At 44.4% G+C, this 24,260-nt stretch overlaps 1 protein-coding gene across 6 annotated transcripts in view; it reads left to right on the plus strand.

Moving 5' to 3' along the window:
- FAM219A (family with sequence similarity 219 member A) overlaps positions 1–24,260 on the plus strand; it is a 55,386-nt gene that overhangs the window by 24,270 nt on the left and 6,856 nt on the right. For 3 of the 6 annotated variants that reach the window (XM_047829894.1, XM_047829896.1, XM_047829893.1), the window contains exon 2: positions 23,457–23,505. In XM_047829894.1, coding sequence (XP_047685850.1) covers positions 23,457–23,505 — 49 coding nt within the window. Of the gene's footprint in view, positions 1–23,456; positions 23,557–24,260 lie in introns of all 6 variants that reach the window. The other 3 variants (XM_047829891.1, XM_047829892.1, XM_047829890.1) reach the window with 1 other exon arrangement.

Here is a 24,260-nt window from a genome sequence, read left to right on the forward strand (position 1 = left end):
TCATGATCTCATAATTCGTGAGTTGGAGACCTGCTTCAGGCGCTGTGCTGACAGTGCAGAACCTGCATAGGATTCTCTTTCCTCCCTCTCTCTCTCTCTTTGCCCCTACCCTGCTTGCACATGCGTAGTTGTGCGCCCTCACTCTCAAAAAATAAACTTTAAAAAAAGATTTTTTTAATGGCTTAAAATGATGTAGTTAGGGGTAGATAGAAATTGGAAGTCATCTGCACATAGAGCTAACAGCTGCAGCAAAGAGAACAAAGGATTTAGAAAGATAAGCAATTGGAAAAGCAGCTAGATTGTCAAATTGGGCCATATTGTTAAAACTATTGAATGTTAGGTCAAGGAGTTTTTAAGTAGTGGGAGCCATTGAAAGGTCTTGAACAAGGGAATGTTGTAATCAGAGCAGTGTTTAATTTCCAGAAGAGTAATTTAAGAGTAATGCATAGGATGAGTTGGAGGAAGAAGAAATAGGTTGGGCAGATAAGTGGGTTACTCTTGCAGTGGTCCTGAAGTAAGTTGATAAGGAAGAAATTGTTACAGTAGGTTCATGATTAGCTTGCCAGAGGGATAAAGAGAAAACAGGTGGGTCAAAATGACTTCCCAGTCAGGTCAAAAGGAGACAGGAGTCAACTTGAAAAAGGTTCCAGTGGCCAAAGCTGGAACAATTTGAACAACAAAATAAATAGTGGTAGTATTGGATTATACCCCCCAAAAGAAAATATATGTGTATTAATCCATACTGGTGTAAATAAATGGCTGAATAAATAAATGAAGGAGAAGGAACATTTTCAAGAATTATGATTTGTTATATAAAAGTATTTTATGTAGAAGTATTTTTTTTTTTTTAGAAAGAATGAGGGGAATTTAAAAATTACCTTTAGGGGCACCTGGGTGACTCAGTCAGTTAAGCACCCAACTCTTGATTTCAGTTCAGATCATGATCTCATGGTTATGGGATCAGGTCCTATGTGGGGCTCTGTGCTAACATCATGGAGCCTGCTTGGGTTTCTTTCTCTCTCTCTCTCTCTCTCTCTCTCTCTCTCTCTCTCTCTCTCTCCCCCTCCCTCTCTCCCTCTCTCCCTCTCTCCCTCCCCACTCACACTCTCCCTCTGTCTCTCTCAAAATAAATAAACTTAAAAAAATTACCTTTAGAACATCATAGTAATAATTGCTGCTGGCAAGATCCACTGATTGCTAAAACTAGTGGGTGAAACTTTAAGGAGAAACAAGATATTTGCACAGCCTATAAGAACCTCAACGAAAATATTTATTAATTACCATGGTAGTTTTAACATATATCCACAAATTCTTTGATACTCCTCCTCTAGAAAGTGGAGCTTAATTCTCCCTCGACTGTGGCCTGGACTTAGTGGCTTGCTTCTGACTAATAGAGAATGGTCAAAATAAGAGAAAAATAGTAAGTACAGTGGAGAAATCTGGTAAACACCACCCTAAGTAATTAAAATTAGTATCACCGGCAGTAAGTCATATACCCCCCTGATATGCTGTGATACAAAGGACGTATCACTTATGTGGTATTCTTCCCCCAAATCCATAACCTCAGTCTAATCATGAGAAAACAAGGCACATCAAAATTGCTGGAATGTTTTATAAAATACCTAACCAATACTCCTCAAAAGTCAAAGTCATGAGAGTCAGGAAAAGACTGAGAAACTAAGCCATGGAGTTTCTCCTCCATGACCATGGAGACATATTAATGAGAAGCAATATGGAACAGAAAAAGGGCTATTAATGGAAAACTGGAGAAATTTGCATAAAGTCTATAGTTTAGTCAATACTATTGATTTGATCAATGTAGATTTGATCAATGTACCACGATTATTTAAGATGCTAACATTAGAGAAAGCTGGGTGAAGAATGTACAAGGATTCTCTGCACTGTCTTTGTAACTCTTCTTTAAAGCCTACTCTTTTTTTTTTTCAACGTTTTATTTTTTATTTTTGGGACAGAGAGAGACAGAGCATGAACGGGGGAGGGGCAGAGAGAGAGGGAGACACAGAATCGGAAACAGGCTCCAGGCTCTGAGCCATCAGCCCAGAGCCCGACGCGGGGCTCGAACTCACGGACCTCGAGATCGTGACCTGGCTGAAGTCGGACGCTTAACCGACTGCGCCACCCAGGCGCCCCTGTAACTCTTCTTTAAATATAAAATTATTTCAAAATAAAAGGGTTTTTTTTAATGTTTTGAGTTTATTTAACTGGGAAAGTGGTTTGTACCATTAACAAGATAAGGGTAGTCAACAGGATGAACAAGGCTGGGGGGCACAGCAGGGGATGACATCAGTGGAAGTCATAGGCAGTTGGAAATGTTGGTCTGGAGCTTAACAGGTCAGAGCTAGAGATATATATTTGGAGGCCAAACCCAGAGAGATATCACTTGAAATAATAAGTTTATAATATTATATTACATTTCTACATGCCAAGAGAGAACATGTGTAAAGAGTCAGTGATCACACTGAGGAAAGGATCTATGTCTAGGGTATGCGAGGAAGAACAGTAGGGAGGCTGGTCAAAACAGATAGGGATAGGATGTTTTTATAAAAGCCAAAGGAAAATAGAATTTCCAGAAATATCTGGTCAGCAATGTCCAATGATACTGAAAGGTGATGGAAGATCACCTGAGAAAAGACCATTGGATTTTAATTAGGACCTCAAGTGCTGACCTCCAGGAAAACAGAGTTAGTAGAGCAAATATGGAGAGATGGGGGTGGTAGACATAGGAATCAAATGGCCAGGACTTAGTGAGGAAGCAGGCTTGCCTAAACCAGGCAAAGGGACTTGTGTGGGTGCCAAGTGGGAAGAAGCCCTGGAGGAAAGTCGGATGCTCCTCGGCAGGGAAGCAGAAAGTACTAACCAGAGCAAGTAGGCCAAAAGGCTGGGGCCCAAAGTTTAAGAAGAAGAGGAACCTTGACTACAAAGCCCTTGCCATTTCCTGGCTATGGAACACAGGCTGAAAGCTAGAAGCTCTGGATCAAGAACTACTTTTTTCCTTCCTGAGCTAGGAAGCCATTCTATTTCCCAAGTCCCAGCTTGTCATCACTGTGGCCTAGAAAGTTAGGCCAGAAAGAAAATGAAATAAATTGAACTTATTTATCCTCTCTTCAGCTTTTCTCTGAGATGGAGAATAGTCTGTGTTTTAAAATTAGGTATCAAGCAGTATTGCAGAGTGATTTCTATGGGGGTATATGTGTGTGTTTTATAAAAGCTACCCTGTATTGACTGCCTACCATGTGTCAGGGACTGTGGTAAGCACTTCATATACATGATCCAATTTAATCTTCCCACCAAGCTTTTGAGATGAGTACTATTATGTTAAATATGAAAAACAGGGTGAGGAAGCTGAGCACTGAGAACTAGAACTAAAGCTGGAAGACTGAAGAAATGCAGACCACCAAGGCTCTACTCATTCTTCCAGCTCTGATCCACTGTTGCCCAGGGGTCCAGTCAAGGATGTGTCTGTCTCCTTCCTGGATAGGCTAGAAATCCAATCTAAATAGCCATCTACAGCAGCTCCCTACTCCAGGTGGCCAGATGGGAGTTCCAGAACACTGTTGTCTCCCAAGACCTTTACACAGTGGCCAATTGGTTCTGGGGTCACTACAGTTGGTGTGGCTGGTTCAGGGACTGGCTTTGGAATAGGATTTGGTAGCTTTATATCATTGGCTATGCTAGGACCTATCTCTCAAGCAGCATCTCTTCTCCTATGTTATTCTGGGCTTTGTCCTGTCTGATGGCCACCTTCCTCATCTTCTTCACCATGTGCGGGTCTGTGAGAGGCACCTACCCATCCCTGCTGCTTCAACTCCAGACCATGCCTGTACTAGAGTGAACTCAATTTTACTATTAAACACAGTATTTCTCTAAACCTCCCCCTCCCACTACCAAAAAAAAGTTGAAAAACAGACCCAGTGAGGTTAGAAATTTGATCATGATTGCACAGATAAATGGCAGAGGTAGAACTTACTCTAAAACTCATACTTTTAACCATTTCACTATATTGCCTCTTACCAACACTCATGCACATGCACACACACACGTGCACACACATACAAAAGGGCCTAGGCTGTGTGCCAAGGGCTATAGATGGTGGGATTAAGGTTTTCTTCTTCTTTTTTTCTTCTTTTTTCTTCTTCTTTTGTGCTTATCTGGAATTTTTATAGTGACAATGTATTCCTCTTGAATCCAGAAAAAGAAATATTTATTTAAGTCTTAAGTTTTAGTACTGTTTGCCAGATTTCTGTAATATCCATGGTGAGAACAAAGCAGATACATTATGCTAACATGCAGACAAAGGAGACTATACCATCTCTGTAGCAGTACAGGCTCTGCAGTTACAGAGCAGAGAATCTGGCATGTGTGTATGTGCATGCATGCATGCATGCATGCTTGTGTGTGTGTGTGTGTGTGTGTGTGTGTGTGTGTGTACAAGCACATGTGTGCAGTGGCCACTGAAGTGAGGAGAGGAATGGCTGATCTGTCTGAAGATGTGCCACATGGAGACCTCTTTCCTTTCCCTATGACCAGCCACCTTGCCTGAGCCAGACACATTTAGTCCTGAGCTTCCAGAAGTACTACAAGGTACTTTTCACATACACCAAGATCCTTAATCTCAACCTTATAATCACTTGTTGAAAATCTGACTAGGGAGCCAGGCTGCTGGCATGAAGCCCAAGCTGCAGCTATATAGAATGACTTGAGTCACTACTTCAAGCAATGGGTCCAACCATTTAAGGTCAGTGTTAACTCCTAGGTCTTCAGGGGGTGGCAGTTCAGGACCCTGGATAGCTCCTAGAAGAGCCCAGTCTCTGCCAGGTCTGAAAAGACTAGGTGCCTGAGTCATTAAGGCCCTTGCTTCTTTAATTTTGAATAGCCTTCCTATACATGTCTCTGGCTTCTTCTGTCTCCAGGATCTTCCCTATGAATCCAGGGACTCCCCCTTATCCTTTCCAGCCCTTGCCCCACCTTCTTCCACTCACATCTAGCCTGACCAAACTCTCTCTGTTGAGGTCACTATCACTCTGAAGGTGAAATAAGCTTTCAAGACAGCATCTGAGCTGTCCCTGGTTAGGGTCTCACACCCCAATACCTCAGAGATGTAGAATTTTGGAGGGATGGTAAGAATCTAATGGAACAAGGGAGTGTTAAAATGACTTTTGTCTCTAATACATCTGCATTCCCATCTTTAATCTGGTATGTGAGGCAGGGGAAACTAAAGAGAAGCACTGAGCAGCTTTCAAGGTCTGAGGCTGGAACGTTTCATGAGCTATCACTGTACAATCAGCCTGGCAGTGGTGTACACTTGACTTAAAGTGTTTTGGATTTGTTGTTGTTGTTGTTTTTAGGGTAAGAGCGTTGACATAAGGTGTATAGGGGCAAGTGTAGCAAATAGAAACAGAAATGAAACTAGTGAGTCTGGGGGTTCTCAGCCTGACACCCTCACCCTAGCCATGCACTTGGACCCTAGGCAGAAGAGAGGTAATATTGTAGAGGGGTTTCCCTCCTGATTCCCCAAATCATCTAGAGGAGGGGTGTATGAGGAATCTGGAAGGGCAGAGGAATCACAGTCACCTACTAGGGATTGGATTTTCTAGTTGATAGTTCCTTTTCTACTTCCAGGCCTCTTCCATAGCTAAATTAATCAAAGCTAGCAAATGAGGTTACCGTGTTCTCACTTTGATTGCCTTGGCTGGTGAGTAAGGAGGGAAGGTAGATCTACCTGGATTGAGGCTGAGTGAAAGCACTAAGGATCCTATCCCTCCCAACAACCCTTGCTCTGGGCCTTGTGTAAGGCTCTCCTCCATTGCTTTCTTCACCTCTCATACTCTTAGATCCCTTATTGGAAGAACTGTCTGAACTAAAAGGCCATTACATGCTTTATACCCCCAAAGAACCTCCTGGTCAAAGAAACAGATGCAAAAGCAATACTAAACCACCAGAGAACAGCTGCAGGCTCCTTCTCTTAACACTGGACAGTCAAAATGGGACAGGCAAGGGCAAGGAGGAGAAAAGAGCATATGGTGTTTGCTGAGCCATGAGTAGACCTGACAAGAGTTTGGGCTGGAAGGACTAAGGCTGCCTCCACTCTACCTGAAGAGATTTGGCTGGATAATACTCCTGAAGATGGGAGTATTAACAATGTAGTAACTAAGTTATGGATGGAAAGATGTTCAGAGGATCTAGATCCAGACTGTCCCTCAGCCAGGCCCCTCTCTTGCCTGTGGAAACAGTGTTTTCTAGCTTCCAGGAGAGGCCCTTGCTATGGGATTAAGCACAGGCTATTGACATATAAGCAAGCCTAGACAAGAAACAAGAACAGATGAGGACTCTGTCAGATCCCAAGAGAGTTGCTTGTGTTGGTTTTTGTTCAAGTAGAACAGGCCTAACCTCAGCCAGAACTTGCTTTTGGCCTGTTTTCTCAGGGGCAAAGCCTTCCCCATGTTTGCCTTCCTTAACAGAGGATGCTCTGTATTCATTGTTTTATTAGGAGCAGTGATTATGTGACCACAAACCTTACTAAATTAAATATAGTCCTGAGCATTCAGAAGAAGAAAAAGCTCAGGACTCAGGGGAAGGAGCAGCTGGCTAGAAAGAAGAGTCCACAAATTCTAATTCCTGGGCTGCCATCTGGCATTGACCTGGGACAACTCATTTACTCTCTGCCCTGGAGGCTCTTTCTGGAATCTCAGGGCCTGAATAAAAACAGACCTGGGAACTCAGAGAGTGAAATGACCTGTCTAGACTCTCTAAGTCAGTGTAGTTCACAGGCAAATCTGGAATCCACTAAGCCCTACTCTCCAGCCAGAGGCTGTGCTTACTGTTCAGGGAGGTTTCTTGTATTTTCCTTTGCTGTCTCCTTGCCCTTATGTTTGAACTCCCAAATGTTCCCATGCCTTGGGTGGCTCACTGCCTGGTACGCATGGTTGTAAGCCCCAGGTTGTCAAAACAGACAGGATCAGAGCAGCCCTGCCCCTATCCCCTTCCAAAGGATTTTCTGATGGTTTGGTTCCAAGCTAGCTTCCCACTCCTCTGAAACTTGATAGTAAGAGTTGGGCCTTACTCATTTGATGATGATGTATGTATATCAGCAAGCAAAATATGAGCCTGGACCTTAAGTCTCAAAGAAAGTTGTGTGTGCTTAGCTGTTGATCAGCCCCCACAAGTAGTCAACCTGGAATTGAGTTGCTGCATTGGCCATGGGCCTTAAGTGAGTTTTAACTAGGCCAAACCTTCAGGCAAGCAAGGGAGTAAGTGAGGATTTGGGGACTCCTACTTTGGCTCTTCTCCAAAATAACTTCCTGGAAGGCAATCTTTCAGCCCCTAGGCTTACATAGAGAAGGGCCCTACAAAGAGTACACAATACAACATCTGTCTGGGACGCCATTAGACAAGGCCCTGGCACAACCTGGCAGGCCACTGGACTTTTGCCACCTCTGTTTCAGAAAGAGCATTGCTATGGCTCAAACCAAATAGAAAGCAATCTGTTTGTCTGTTATCAGATCACAGCCCTTCATTCTCTATGCTAGGCACTGGGAGGACACAGAAGAACTAGGCATGGTCCCTGCCTTCGTGAACATTTGTTAAATAAATTATGCAAGTATTCACTGAAGTAAAATTTGATAAGTACATGAAAGAAATGGAAGGGGGGTAGTGCTGTGAGAGTATATTATAGAGGGACCTAACCTATCCTGGTATTCATGGGAAATTTTTTTTTCTTAATTTTTGAGAGAGAGAGAGAGACAGAATGTGAACGAGGGAGGGTAGAGAGAGAGGGAGACACAGAATGTGAAGTAGGCTCCAGGCTCTGAGCTGTCATAACAGAGCCTGATGCAGGGCTCGAACTCGTGAACTGTGAGATAATGACCTGAGCTGAAGTCGGATACAACTGACTGAGCCACCCAGGTGCCCCCGTGCGAAGCTTTTTATAAGAGATGATGTGTCAGCTGAAGCCTGAAGAAGTAAGGTGTAGCCGGAAGGGGAGCATGAGGCAGGAAGGCTCTTCATGCTCCACCAACAATGAAGACCAGTGATGCAAAATGTAGTAATGGGGGTGGGTGGGGAGAGTGACACAGGATTAAGTTGGGGAAATGAGAGGAAAAGTAAGTGACTACTTCTTTGCCACCATTTCTAGCCCAGTCTGAATTGCTCCTTTCAAAAAAAAAAGGGCTGGTTGAGACCCACCCAAACTGCTATGGCATACCACCCACCCCCCCCCCCCCCCCCCGGGGAGGCTGGTGCTTCTTCCATCTCCCCAGCACAGGGGATTTTCATAGGAATGCTCAGAAGAGGCACTTTTAGCCCCAGCATAGGGTTCACACAGATGGAGGGGTCTTCACCTGGCAGCGTGGCTCAGAGGAGGGGGGGTGGACAAGAACTTTCCCTACAAATCCTCTGTATGTTTTTCCAGTGCTTTGAACTACTTATTAATCTATGACAGAAGCCATTTCCTCATTTTGATGGTTCTGCTGGGAATTCCACCCCATCACCCCCCTCCTGTGGTAGATAAAAAATGTCAGCTTTCAAGATTTTATACTTGGATTTCAGAATCTAAATTGCATTACTACATCCGGTGAGACGGCGCCATTCCCTGTTCCTATCTACGTGCTCCAGGCACCATGAGGCTGATAACATCAGCGTGTCGAAGCAGCTCGATCCAGACAATTTGCAGCTGGCTGGGGCTAGGGCAGAGGGGGTGGGTGGCAAAATTCTCTCAGAATCCAGAGCAGCCCAGGGTTGACTGGATTTTCAGGTTCTTTCTACAGACTGTTAGTTCTCCTATCTGTAGAGAGAGAGTTTGTCTTGGTCCCACCTAGATGTAACAAGGAATTGTAAAGTACTCTCCTTAACACTGACAGGATAAAATCACTAAAAGCCAATGCTCAGGTTTTCCTTGGAGTGAAAGATAGAAGAGAATAGAGGGAAGAGTAGAAGTCATAATATGAACAAGTGAAATTGGGTGTCCGTATAGAATGCAAAATACTCCTGGAAATGGTTACTCTGTACTTCCTTGAAGCCCTGATGTGAGGCCTTGTAACTAACCTTCTGACTGACATTAGCTTGTGAAGTACATGAAGAGAAAGCATTGTTCCCCTGCCAGGAAACACAGGAACTTTTGGAGTTTCTTTTCTAATTGTAACCACGACTTAACTCTACAGAACAAACATTCCCTTCACAGCAAAACTTTTCAACTTATTGGGTTATTTTAAATGCATCAAATGGCATAAAACATTCATTCAACTCTGGCAGCATTCACAGATCCATTTTTGTAAATAGCCAAACAGGCTCTTCATCCTCAAAACATGATGTTTTCAAAGCGTAGTCAGCACCCAAGATCAAGGCTTTGGGAGAAGTCAGTCCAAATTCACTGAGCTTGCCAGTGCTAGGGCAAGCCTGGCTTTCCTGCTCACTGCCCACTCACCCACAGGTTCTGGTGTTTGGATGGAGGAGACAGAACTAGAATCTACCCCCAATTCTAATTATAGATATATTCTCTTACAGTGGAGGTATGCAGTTTACTGACTCCATTACTATACCTCAGGGATGCATCGATAATTAAGTCAAATGATTATTTTTGAGATTTTATTTTTAAGTAATCTCTACACCCAACATGGAGCTCAAACTTACAACTCCAAGATCAAGAGTTGTATGCTCTACTGACAGACAGCCAGGTGCCCCTAGGTCAAATGATTCTTTAGTTTTACTTATATTTGTTTATTTTTATAGAAAAGTGTTATTGAAGGTTTAAAAATGAGAAATCATGATCACTACAGAACCATGATCACTTGGAGTATAGTTTCCAATGCTAAGCCTCTCCTGGATGTCCATGGTTGGTGGAGCAGGTGTTTCTCCTAGAAAAAGGTCAATGCAGGCTTCTCTCCACTGACCTGGATTCCCAGGGTGCTCTTGTTAGGTTTGTGCAGGCCTCCTGCCTAAAGGACTAGAAGTCCAGGGTTTTTGCTGCTTTTTGCCATGGCCTGGGGAGAATGACCCAAGGCTAAGTCATGGGACTGTAGTGCAGCCAGAACTCGGGCAGCTACAACCCACTCCCACTCAGTTTGCTGTTACTTTGAGGTTGCCCAGGCCCTGGTCAGCCTCTCTTGCCTTCAAACCACCCTTGCCCACAATTCCTAAGAAATAGCACACCTGCCATGGTCTCAACCACGGCTAGATTTCTCTACTAGGGCTTCTCTTTGGGGAGTCTCAAGCTTCCCAAGGATCAGACCCATAATACTGAGAGAAAAATAGAGTTTTTGCTGAAATGTCAGCAAACCACAGAAGAACCTGTGTCTTGAATTCTCTCTTTTTTTTTTTTTTTAAGTTTTTTTTTTAATTTATTTTTTGGGACAGAGAGAGACAGAGCATGAACGGGGGAGGGGCAGAGAGAGAGGGAGACACAGAATCGGAAACAGGCTCCAGGCTCTGAGCCATCAGCCCAGAGCCTGACGAGGGGCTCGAACTCAGGACCGCGAGATCGTGACCTGGCTGAAGTCGGACGCCTAACCGACTGCGCCACCCAGGTGCCCCTTGAATTCTCTTTCTTGACATCTTCAAACATCTGGCCCTTCTCCACTGTCTCCTACCTTTTAGTTTCAACCATCCTCCACTCCAGTCTCTCTTGTCAAATAAGAGCCCCTTCAGCACTCTGGTTCTGGTTCCTCCCTGTTTTACATTATCCTTCTCAAAACCTTATTCTTCCCAGACATCCATGACACCAGGCTCTCTCTGACCCTCTGCTCCTCTGACCTGGGCTGTCATTTCTCTTCTTCCTACTCCTTCAACACTTCAATGTTGGTGTTCCCCAAGTTCTTTTCTCTGATCATGCATATTTATAGGTGCCCCCCCCCCCACACACACACACTGAGGAAACCTGGAATCATCTTTGTCTAGGTCTTTCCCCTCAAACCCAGATCTAGTCAGCCACTAAGGCCTGGCAGTATGACCTTGATGTGTTTTTCTTCTCCAGTCCTATTATTTTCCATTAAAGTCCAAAGCCCCTGAATGTGATTTACAAAGCCCTTCATGATTTTAAGCCTTCCTCCAATTCTAGTCTCATCACCTGCCATTTCACCCCACCATTTAACATTCTAGCAAAATTGAGCTATTCTTTTAGCCTGCCATATAGTCATGTGTGTCTTCCTCCCTACTCCTTTCTTTTCTTTCCCTACCTCTTTCTCATCTGGTTCTTATCTATCTCCTACTCATTCTTCATGCCTCAGCTTTCTTTGGAGAAGTCTTCCCTAATTCCCCAGGGTGGAATAGGTCCTTCTGTTCTGTATACAGACAATACTCTATACAAACCTCTGTTGTAGCATTTGCCTTATTATTAAAAATTATCTGTTGGGGCGCCTGGGTGGCGCAGTCGGTTAAGCGTCCGACTTCAGCCAGGTCACGATCTCGCGGTCTGTGAGTTCGAGCCCCGCATCAGGCTCTGGGCTGATGGCTCAGAGCCTGGAGCCTGTTTCCGATTCTGTGTCTCCCTCTCTCTCTGCCCCTCCCCCGTTCATGCTCTGTCTCTCTCTGTCCCAAAAATAAATAAACGTTGAAAAAAATTTAAAAAATAAATAAAAATAAAAATTATCTGCTTATTTATTTGCCTTTTGTACTGGCCTTTAAGCTCTTCATGGGTAGAGATCATATTATCTTTATATCTGTAGCACCTAGCACAGTGCCTAGAATATAAGTGCCCCTAAAATTTAGAACCAGAACTGAATTGGTGGCTGAGACTCTTTCATCTCCATTTTTTTAATGTTTATTTATTTTTGAGAGAGAGACAAAGTGTGAGTGGGGGAGGCAGAGAGAGAGGGAGACACAGAATCCAAAGCAGGATCCAGGCTCCAAGCTGTCAGCACAGAGCCCGATGTGGGGCTTGAACCCACAGGCTGCAAGATCATGACCTGAGCTGAAGCCGGTTTTTTAACCAACTAAGCAACCTAGGCACCACTCATCTCTTTTTTTTTTTTTTTTTCAATTGTCCTCTGCTTTTCTCTCCTGGGCTCAGGACTCTCAGTCTGTAGTGCTTTTTCTTGCCTCCTGCTTTCTGCTAGTCTGTCTCTGTCTATCTCTGTCTCTCTCTGTCTTGAACTATTGAGTGCTTCAGTGACTCCAATATTTCCTTCCTATGGAGAACTTTTTGAGCAGGAGGTTACTAATCAGAAAGCATCCATGCCATTTTCTAAAGAGGGGCTTCAAGTGTGTGCAGAGCACTGGAGATATGATGAGACTACTAGCAGCCTTCCAAGTGCCTGCTTTATAAGACAACAGTCCCACAGCTGTGTAAGTTCTGATGTGTTATTAATCTCATGTCTTTATCTGATGTCTCTAAGAAGGGGTTGGGTATAAGAAATGACAACTTAGATTCAAATTCTAGTGCTAACCACCCTTCAAGGTATGATTTTGAACATATTACTTGATATAAGCTGGTTCTTCAGTTTGAAAATGGGAATGGTATTTACCTTACTCAGTCTTTTAGGATGATTAAATGAGATAATATATTACAAAACACCAAGCACCATTTTTGTACATATAACAAAGTAACAGGTATTCAAACAATATTAACTAAATGATCTGCTGAATTCCAGATGAACCACAACTGGTCTGCATTGTTCTGAACAATTCTCTGTCTTCGTGCAGCCAGAGCTCTTAGCAGACAGAGCAGCCTCCCCAACTTGAGCTTTGGGTCATCTCTCCTCCTCCTCCCCCACCAAACCATTGTCCTGTCTTGGCACTAAGAGTATAAAACCAAATTAAGGTGGGTACAGAGGGCTCTTTTAGAGGCTGTCTGGGGATGGTGTGGATGTAGAAAGACTGGCCTAGAACCTTGCTATTCAAAGTGTGGCCGCTGTACTAAGAGCATTGGTATCACTTGAGAGCTTGTGTGAAAATGTAGAAACTTAGTTTCCATTCCAGACCTACTAAATTGGAATCTGCATTTAAACAATATCCCCAGGTTATTTGTATGCACATTAATGTTTAATGTAGGAAAGAAGCACTTTCCTACAGGCACATACATAAGCTAGCAGGTGTAGAGGGATGTAGGCTATGCATGTATGTCAGAACTGTCTAGAAGACATTAAGGCTGCACAGGTGGGGAGGAGCTATGAGGGAGTATAGTCAGAGCAAAGGAGGTGTTCCTCAGAGGTGTGGGCTACAGAACTGTATGGGTGCTCTTTGGATAGGTATTGGTTTTTTGTTGTTTCAGGGCCCCTTCCTGTTGATACCTCAGGAATGAGATTGTACCTTTGAGTTAGCTGGTTAATGTCACTGCACCAGCCAGAGAATGACAGGTGAGTAGAGAAAGGATCTCTACTACCCTGAGCCTGGGAAGACCCTCCAGCAGGGACCCCAGGACAGATGAATATTGTTTAGCAGATTGATATTGTTTCCCTAGAGAGATACATAATCAGCAGCCGGCTGGCTTCACTGCTGAAAACTTGCCTTGAGTTTGTGCTAGGTTAGAATCTGCCTTCCCGCTACTGTTCTACCACCAACTGCACACACTTCTCTCTGTCTCTCTGTCTCTCTCTCCCTGTCTCTCTGTCTCTCTGTCTCTCTCTCTCTCTCTCTCTCTCTCTCTCTCACACACACACACACACACACACACACACACACACACGCACTTAAAAAAAACTGACTTGGGGCACCTGGGTGGCTCAGTTGGTTAAGCTTTCAACTCTTGATTTCAGCTCAGGTCATGATCTCACAGTTCGTGGGATTGAGCCCCGCATTGGGCTCTACACCAACAGTGCAGAGCCCACTTGGGATTCTGTCTCTGCCCCACCCTGCCCCTCAAAATAAGTAAATAAATTTTTTAAAAAACTGACTTAACAGAAACTCAGATAGGGGATTATGAGTCTTTGTAGAGTTAACCCTCTCCTTCCCCTCTCTGACCTCCTTCACTGCTGGGCTGGGCCCTGAGCCTCCAGGAACCTGTAGCATTGACCTCTCTGCTGCACAAAGCACACCTGGTGGGAGTGACTGCAGGCTCTAGGCTTGTTTAGAGTCAGTAGTGTTTGTTTTACCAGAGCCACCATCTCTCCCTCTTAAGTACTCTTAGGACTCTGGATCCCTTTTTGCTTTCCCAATAGAAACACTTCCCAACCATCCACCTAGAGTCTCTTGACCTTTCTTTGTGGGAGAGTTGTTTGTGCATCTCAATGGTAAGGAAAAAGCCCTGTTATACCCACCCCCCACACAAAAATAGAGTAGGCTGAATGCCTGATAGCAACAGCAACTAAAGGTAGTTAGAATAGAGTCCTGGCCCTACACTCAACTGTCATTGCTCTTGCCAGCCACTTAATAGGTGAGCCTGTAGTTTCCCCAGGTTCCTGCCCAGGCCCAACCCTCTACATCAGGGAGGGTAACAAACCTTTACCACCATCACTTTCTCCTCTGTGCTTCTACCACCCTTTATGCATTCCTCTCTCTCATGCTCCTCTGTCTGCCTTAAATGGGCTAATATGTGTTTCTGTCTTCTTTTTACCATTAGACTAAAGTCTTTTTGCAAGAATCAGTATCTTTCCCTCCCCAAAGTACATTGTTCCCTGCCTGCCCCATGTTGATATTCAGTGACTATCAAGTTTTTTAAACAAGTGGTGAACTTACTGATGTTTAATTATTAGGAGGGCAAAAGGAAAGAATAGGAGACTGTTCTGTCCACAGAGCTAAGCTTTAGAACTGCAAGTTGTCTTTATGAGCAAAAGTGGTGCTTGCCAGTTATAATGAAGGTTAGAAGAACAGATTGAAAAGATGAGAAAGGATGGGGGTAGGAAATGCCACAGAAGGGAGAAGCTGTTTGATACCAGCCCTAAGTCCATTATTCACTTGTTCACTGCAGACAGGTAGCTCTTTACTCTTCCAAGGCCAGAGGAAAAGGATCAGAAATGGCAGTTGTGTGAGGACATCCCATAGACTGCCAGACTATTTATTTTCTTGGGAAAACAAGGATTCCAAAAGATTCATGAACCAGGGCAGGGCAGGCTCGGTCCCTTGAATAACTGAAGCTTACCAAATACCTTCCAATGAGATTTGGGACCAAGATCCATGTGAAGATCCACAAGTCAGGCTGGCCTAGACCAAATGTTAATATCTGTTGAGATTTCTCCTGCTTCAGCTTCCTACCATGTATAAGGCTGAGGGACTAGTCTCAAAGACTCTCCAACCAAACGTCCTCTATTTGTAGGCAGCATCTACAGCATCTAAAGTAGGACAGCATCTTTCTTCGATGTTCTGAGCCTCCTTTCTTACCTTGGGGAACTATAATCCACATCCTGGGAGGAAATTGAAAGATCCTCCAGACATGCTCCCTAAAGCTTTGTTAGCCCTGAATATCTGATGTCCTTTTCCCCCTCCTCTGGGTCCTGCCTAAGCAGAAGGCCTCCAGAAACTCAACTCAGAATCCCTTGGCCCTTATGACTCCTTTGATTTTGGAATCATTTCCTGGCCCCTCTCCTATGAAAGGCCTCATCTCCAAAGTCTGTGTTGGCTGAAACTGAAGAAGAAAGAAAGAAAGAAAGAAAGAAAGAAAGAAAGAAAGAAAGAAAGAAAGGAAGGAGGGAAGGAGGGAGGAAGGGAGAAAGAAAGGGAGAGAGAAAGGAGAAGGAAGGAAGGAAAGAAGGAAGGGAAGGTGGATGGAGGGAGGGAGGGAGGAAAAGGACCTCCTTATATCCACTGCCCACCCTCACACATTTTCTCCTTCTGCCTTAGGCCCTACCAGTCTATCTTTTATTTTCTTCAACCTTTTTCATAACATAAAATTAGCCATTTTAACCATTGTTGATCTATTTTTAAAGAACTTTACACCTTCACCCCTTTTTCCATTGAGTGAGATAGTCTTTCCCTAAAGATGTTGAAATGGGAGCTGGAGGAGGTGTGGCAGGATAGTAAGCTCAGAAAACCCTCTAGGTCGCAAGACTGTATAGGCCAAGACATGTGTCTCTAGCTGATCCAAAATAGGGCATCTGAACATCTGGCTCAGGGGATAAGCTTAAGGATAGGAATGAAAGTCAGGAGCTAGGTGAGGCGAGGCCTCCCAGAGGAACCAAGATTTTTCAATTTCTGGCTCTGGTTTCTACCTCCTGGGTCATGAGGCTTGTCCCCTAGGCCTTTATGCACAGGCTTCCCTCAAGCCATAGCTGCTGTAGTGGGTGTCCCTGAGTTGAGGTATTTGTCCTTTCTCCCAAACAAAGGCTTTTTAGTCATAGGGTTTCCAGGGGAGTAAGAGTAGGGAGGAATAGCAGAACATCAATCTAGGACAAGAAATCCTGACCATGAAGGAGGCAGAATAGGATTCTAAATCTTTTTTTTTTTTTAATTCACTGACCTCTTGTCTCCCAATTTAAAAAAGAATCTAGTTCTTTACCATCCCAGTACTAGTTTCAGATCGTTCACCATCTTTTTTCCCCCCTGAGTAGTTTCTGAGCTACTTTTGAAAACTAAATAATGGGTAAGGGAGTAGGAGCTGCCATTCTCAGTGGGTTAACTCCAGAGCCATTTTGGTTAATTTTCTTACCCCAAGTCTGAAAGCAAGGGATACTCATTCTGTGAAGTTTGCCTCCTGGCTCTGCAATTAGTCATGGTTCCTATAGCTGATGTACTGGCACAGGCCAAGGACCAGCTGAAGCATGGTGGCCAGCCATCAGGCACTACTGTGCCCATTTAGAGTTTTTCCCAAGCTTCAGTGTAACAAAGTCTTATCTCCTCTTATTCTTAATTGGTGGCCTCAAGTCAGGCATATTTTGTCTGGCAGATGATTCCATTCCAGAGGGAATTCTATTCTTTGAAAGAAGTTTCCCCAGAGGCAACCAGGTAAGTAAGAACTGAGGCACAGTTCTCTTATAAGATGATGGATAGATGTGATGACCTGAAATTTCCTGGCACACAGTGAAAAATAAAATATTAAAAACCAGCTATAGCCCTTTGTCATGACTAGAGGCATTGTAAATTGGAACAGTCCTTCGGGAAAGCAGTTTGATGATATGTATCAAGAATCTTAAAATTACTCCTGCTTTTTGACTTTGTAATTCTACTTTATTTAAGAAATTACTCTAGGGGTGCCTGGGTGGCTCAGTCGGTTGAGCGGCCAACTTCAGCTCAGGTCATGATCTCGTGGTCCGTGAGTTCGAGCCCTGCGTCAGGCTCTGTGCTGACAGCTCAGAGCCTGGAACCTGTTTCAGATTCTGTGTCTCCCTCTCTCTGACTCTCCCCTGTTCATGCTCTGTCTCTCCCTGTCTCAAAAATAAATAAAACATTAAAAAAAAGAAATTACCCTAAATGTAAATATATATGGATTTCAGCATTAGTATTATTTATAATAGTGAAAAATTGCAAACAATCTGAATGTCCAAAATAAGTGAATGGTTAAAAAGTTATTATACATCTCCTTTATGGAGCCATTACATTGATGATTTCAAAAACTATGTAAAAATATGGATAGTTGATTATATTCCAATACTAATTTTCAAATATACAGAATATAAGATACAGTTGTTTTTCTGTATGTTGTTCTATGCAGGTATTATAATGACAGAATTCAACTCAAACTAGTTTAAGCTAAAAAGAAAAGTAGACTAGGGGTGCTTGGGTGCCTCAGTCAGTTGAGTATCCAACTTCAGCTCAGGTCACGATCTCATGGTTGTGAGTTCAAACCCCACATCGGGCTCTGTGCTGACAGTTTGGAGCCTGGAACCTGCTTTGGATTCTGTGTCTCCCTCTCTCTCTCTGCCCCTCCCCCGCTCATGCGTGCTGTCTCTCGCTCTCTCTTTTTCCCCCAAGTGAGTGGGGGAGAGGCAAAGAGAGAGAGGGAGACACAGAATCTGAAACAGGCTTCAGGCTCTGAACTGTCAGCACCGAGCCGGATGCAGGCTCAAACTCAGGAGCAGAGAGATCATGACCTGAGCTGAAGCCAGACGCTCAACTTACTGAGCCACTCAGGTGCCCCCCAAAATTTTTAAAAAAGGAAACTAGGGGTGCCTGGGTGACTTGGTCGGTTGAGCATCCAACTTCGGCTCAGGTCATGATCTCACAGTCTGTGAGTTCGAGCCCCACATCGGGCTCTGTGCTGACAGCTCAGAGCCTGGAGCCTGCTTTGGATTCTGTGTCTCCCTCTTTCTCTGCCCCTCCCCCGCTCATGCTCTGTCTCTCTCTCTCTCTGACAAAAATAAATAAACATTAAAAAATTTTTTTAATGAAACTAGACTATAAGGACACTAGGATTTCTCATAGTATTCAAGGGTAGATGTGCCCTACAAACCTTAGAAGGGCAGAGGAAGTTCTAGAACCAGAGCCTCTGAAGGACTTTCTCTATCTCTTGTGTTTGCTTCTTTCTGAACATCAGCTTTATTCTTATCTCCCTGCCCAGTGGCTTTCTCTACTACCTACCTTATCTACAGTCTTGAGCTTTACCTCTCCTCTTGGTCCCACTTCCTATTCTGGGGGAGACCCTGATTGGCTCCACCTGGTCCAAGCAAGGGTGGGACCTGGAACCCACCCCTGTGGACTATGAGGAGAAACACCAGCTTCCAGAGAGGGAAACCCCAGAGTGTTGCTACTGTGGTATACACACAAGACTTAAATATACTAGGACATTCACAGAGGTTGTCTCAAGGTAGTGAAACTAAAAATTATTTTTAAGAAATTTAGCACATATTAGTTTATAATAGAAAAATCTATTAAGCTTGCCATGGCTAGGCTATGATTGTTATTAGGCCTGGGGTAAGCAGAACTCTTCTCCATTTTGGTTCTCTCGATGAGAGCCACCACAAAATACTACAGCTTGGTGGTACTTGTTTTTGGTAATGAATTTTATCAAGTTGTTTAAGGAAACAGATAAGTCTCAGTTAATCACAGGACCAATTTAAGCTCTCAAACTCTAGCTGTAGCATAAAAATCCTTCCTTCTTTTTGGTTAACTTTGCCTTGACCCATTGAATCTATTTCAGTTTTCATTTTCCCAAGAATTAATGCTTGGGGGTGAGGACAGAGGTTACCTTTCTTGTGGGAAAGCTAAAATTGAATTGTGTCTCTACCTCGACTCACTCATGCAGTCTACAAGACAAAGGCAAAATTGTTCAGCACCACGGAGAGCGTTTTTCATCCTGTCAACCAGATCAAGGGCAGGTGAAAAGATGCTAGAAGCCCAGCCAGTCTGATCTCCTTACACTTCTGGCTAGTCATCAAGTACCCCCTTTCCCCCAACCTCTTACTATTCAAACCCTTCCTTTACCTATCTAGGCTTTTAGGAATGAACTCCCTTAACTTTCTACCCGCCTTTCTGCCTCCATGTTATTTGCATCCCTCACTCATATTCACCCATCTTCCATTTCAGTAAGTATCCTTCCTCCTCTGGTCCAAGGCTCTGTTTCCATCTCCTCCTCAAAGACCATGACCTACAAAACATCTCCTTTTCTACCTAGCTTCCTTCCCCTCCATCTAGGACATTGGTCAGATGTCCCACAGTTTCAAAGAAATTCTTCAACTCCAGAGTTCCCTCTGGCTGTCATTTATTCTCATTCCTTCTCTTCTCCATCTAGCTCCTTGAAAAAATATTCATGTTCACTGTTTCTGCTTTCTCTTTTCCTATTCCTTCCTAAATCCTCTATAATCTGGATTCTGTTCCTACTCTTCAACTAAAACTTTTTTGAGGCCACCTATGACTTCCTTATTTCCAAACATTGTCTGTATCTTCTGGGACTCAACTGGTTTTTTGGCACTGTTGATAATTATTGGGAGCTCCCTAAGGATGGGGCTCTTTTCCATTTATATTTATGAACCACAGGCCTGCCATTGATAAATAACTGAAGAAAATGTTGCATGTTAGAGTAAGGAGAGAGAGAAGGCAGAATGCTCCCTGGTCAGGCCCCTCCTCATCCTGTGGAGGGAGTACTTTTTCCATAAATACCTCCCCACGTAATCTAGGACCCAACCTGTATGATGCTAGGGCTGCATCTGTGAGCCAGTCACCCCTAGAACATACTGTCCATGATTGTGTGGGCCTTATGGAACCTGTACTAATAACTTTATAACTAGCACAGATGTATTACTCAATATGTATTATACTGAAGTGCTTACATATATTAACTCATTTTAACCTCACAAGAACATTTGACATAGGTATTAAAATTAGTCCCATTTATAAATAAGGAAATGGACACCAAGGACACCTAAATGGAGGTGGACATCTCAAGATAAATAAACATTTTAAAAATTAAAAAAAAAATACAGTTGCATGCTCTGCTGACTGACCCTGTCAGGCACCTCAAGTTAATGGATTTTAAATTTTTTTTTAAGCAGGAGAACTGTTTCTCCAACCAAAATTTTATAGAAAGGCTAGTATATAAATGAAATAAAAGAGTATCTCCATTCTCCATACTCTTGCTTCGCTCTTGGACTCAGCCCCACCCACGGCACAGGGTTCAGGGAACACAATTTAATGAAAATCACTGGACCAGGCTAACTCTAAGGAGTCTCCTAGCACTTTTGCCTTCCTCTAATTATACTGGCTTTGCACTGGCCATTAGCCTATATATCCTGTCCCAGAAACAGTGAGACTGGGCTATTAATCATTTCTGCAGTCTGTGGAGAATTTGTTTGAAGGGTTGCAGAAACATGGGTTGCTGTTAGAGATGCATTTCAATGTCTGTCTCTGCTGAGTGTTTAATAATTTTGCTAATCCTCACTCTAGTTCCTGGATCTAGCTAACTCCTGTCAGATGTCCTTGGGGGGCATTTTAAATTCTCCCTGATTTCTTGGAGCCAGACATTTCCTTCTGCCTGGATTTTCTCTGATACTTAACATTCATGAATATTTCACATTTAACCTGATTACATTTCCATGTGATGGTCATGGTGCATTGACTGTATTTCTCAGGGAAGACATACAGGAAGCCCACAGTAAAGGCTTGAATTTTCAGGCACAGTGCCAGATATCTTTGTTCTTGCCACTAAGATGGCCTATCATGGCCAGTGACAGGTGAGATGCTGTATGGTGGACTTTGCACAGGACTTCTCAAGCTTAGGGTTCTGCACCCTGGCTTATAACCCAAAGGAACTGGTGGTTTCTCTCAGGGATCAAAAGCCACCAAGACCTGCCCAGTGGTGGCAAGGACCAAATGTGGCTCTCTGTGACCAGAATTGCTCAACAGCTTCCCAGGCCCCACTCAAACTCTATCCTCTGCATAGTCTCCTTCCAATGTTACCATTTCCATCCAGTACCTCCAGCCTGAGAGAAGCAACTCTGATGAACTCACCTGGACTGAAGGGGGAGAGGTGCCTGAGGGGTTCATGTGTTTAAAGTCAGCCCCAGGGAAAGGACAGTGAGACTTATATGGATTGATGCGAGCGTTACGGAGAAGATGCATGATTGGGAAGTCCATAGATTTAGAATGTTAATGCAAACTGTAGAAGACATCAGGTCTCCCCAAGGAGAGAGAGGTGGGCTGAGGGCAGGACTCTGTGGAAGAGACAAAGGGCTGTGGGACAAGATGAAAATGATGGTTAAGGAGGCAACATGAGTGAAGGAGAACAGTGTCCTCAAAGCCAGAAGAGGAAACCATATCCAAATGGATGGGATATGTGTATCATGTGAGAAGTGCTACAGAAAAAGTAATGTGACTAAGGAAATTGGAAAGGTGCCAATGCTTCTCTGGTAGGGTCCCTCAGGCATGTTTATTGGCTTTACCCTTTAAGAAGCCATCAGTCTGCTTTGAGAGTGAGTCCTACCTATGGCCTAAGGGGAAAGCCAGAACCCAGCTGTCAAGTCTTCATGCCCCCTGCAGGTAGCACCTCAGAGCTGTTTTGGCTGCAGAGAGGTATGTCAGGGCCACTAGAGGCCTGCTTCTCCAAGTTTTCAGGGGACAAGGGGACAAGTGCTATCCATAAGGAGTCTCTCAAGAAGGAACTGAGACAAGGAAGCAGAGAATAAAGGATTGGAGAGGACTGCAGCATGAGAAGTTGCCTGAGATGGAGGCACTGCAGCACCCCACTTTTTCTGAGCCCTGTCCCCTACAATACCAGCTAAGGGGTGGGGGTCAGAGTAGAGGAGAGAGGCCCAGGTTCTGCCCTCAGGAGGTCACATACCACTGTGGTGACAACAGCCCATCCAGGGTCTCTCTGGATGGCCTGAAGGAACACAGGCAAGGCCAAGATTTCCCTCCCAAACATTCTAGACTTTCTTTTCCCCTTGATGACAAGCATGTTTTCATCCCCCCATCTCATTCTAAATGCAACAGAAGCTACCATAATGGTTATATGTCCTTCCCTTGCTGGGTCACTCAGATCCCTGAACCTGACACTGTAGGACCAATCCTGGGGCATTCTACCTGTCTGTCTGCTGTCTGCATCTCCAGAAGCAGAACAGGCACAGCCTTGGGTACACTGTGCAATTTTCAGACCTTGGGCATACCATTCTTTTTAAATTTTTTTTTTCAACGTTTATTTACTTTTGGGACAGAGAGAGACAGAGCATGAACGGGGGAGGGGCAGAGAGAGAGGGAGACACAGAATCGGAAGCAGGCTCCAGGCTCTGAGCCATCAGCCCAGAGCCTGACGCGGGGCTCGAACTCACAGACCGCGAGATCGTGACCTGGCTGAAGTCGGACGCTTAACCGACTGCGCCACCCAGGTGCCCCAAGGCATACCATTCTTTAGTCCTAGGCAGTTTCTCAGGGAGAATGTGAATGACTCCAGCCCCTTCCAATGGACTAAAGCAGGGTAAGCCAGGGCCCTAGACCTTGTAGTAGAGGTTTGGCATGTTTTAGAGGAAACAGTGAGGCTGGATTACTGAGCAGCATAAGACTAACTGGTCACCAGCTAATTTGCTTGTTATTCATCTTCTAACCTACCATACCCGGCCAACATTTCAGGTTCTCCAGGGGATACTGTTTAGGACTTATCTGTGAAATGGAGAAGTCCTCATGAGGATTCTTTTTGTCCAGTGGCTGCAGCCTTAAAATCTGGCCTGGCTTGCCCAGTCAGTTCTCTGGATCCTGTGAAGGGACCCATACAATGCTAGAAAAAGAAAGTCTATCTTAGGGAGCATCTACTCTGACCTTTATCCAGACTTAAACTCATAGCAACCTGAAAATACCTTACCAAACAACTGCATAAGAAGAGCTCTGAAGAACAGGGCAATTAGTATGGGAGGTTGAACAAAGAGATCCTGTGGGTTAAAGGAATCACAGTAGGCTTTCTAAGAGGAGGCTGGATCACACAGGACTTTGAAGAAAGACACCCAGGTGAGTGTAAGTGGGGCTGAGATTCATGGCTCTTTACCCAGTTCAGGGTCTTCCTTCCAGGGTGTATGGGTCTGCCCTTCCCTCCTCAAATCACCTGCCTACTTCCAGGGGTTAATGCCCCCCAAAGTATGGGTGGGAGGACCAGCTTCAGGGCTGAGAGCAGCCCCTTTTCACTTCCTAACAATTCTGTCTCTGCTTTCTCCTCACAGGACCCAGCCGCCGCCTCCATCTCAGACGGGGACTGTGACGCCCGGGAGGGTGAGTCAGTAGCCATGAATTACAAACCATCCCCGCTCCAAGTGAAGCTGGGTGAGTGTGTCTGGGGGGTGAGGGAGATGTGGGGAGTGGACAAGGTGCTCTGGGCTGGGTCTGCAATGAGGTGGCACAAATAAACCAACTCAGACTAGATGATTCCAAGACTCAAGCCACCAAGTCATTGGCACTACCAGACACCTTATCTCCTGCAAGGCAAAGAAGGAAGTCATAGTCCTCTGCAGTGCCTGAAGCTCTAGGAGGCATCTCTGAGGCCAAGAAGACTCCAGGTGTTCCGGGGATAGCTCCCATGGAACCCCAGATAGAGGATTAGAAGTTCCACCAAACACTACACAAGGCTGGGAAGAAGCTGCCTTAGAAGCAGGGTGTCAGTTACTATGTTTAAGGGGTAGAAAGGAGTAAGGATCCCAAAATCTAGAAACTGAGATCCTTTCCCCATTTCTTCCTCACCCATCCGGAGATCTCAAGGTCTAGTTGGCTCCTGTTTGGAGGGGTTTTTTAGTAAGCCCAAATATCTCTGTACCCCCTTACCCTTGGGGGTTTATTTCATGTCCACTCTGAAATCAGTCTCTGTTGCAGCCTGCTTCTTTGAAGTCACTTGGCTCCCAAGCACTGCCCCTACCTCCTGCAGCTGCTGTTCTCACTTCACCCTACACCTAACACTGCCTTTCTCCCTTCAGGGACCAAAATTTTGCTCACCAAAGGCTGCTGCTATAACAGACTTACTAAAATTTGGTTTC

Source organism: Prionailurus viverrinus, chromosome D4 (assembly GCF_022837055.1).
Source record: "Prionailurus viverrinus isolate Anna chromosome D4, UM_Priviv_1.0, whole genome shotgun sequence".
Classification (NCBI taxonomy): domain Eukaryota; kingdom Metazoa; phylum Chordata; class Mammalia; order Carnivora; family Felidae; genus Prionailurus; species Prionailurus viverrinus.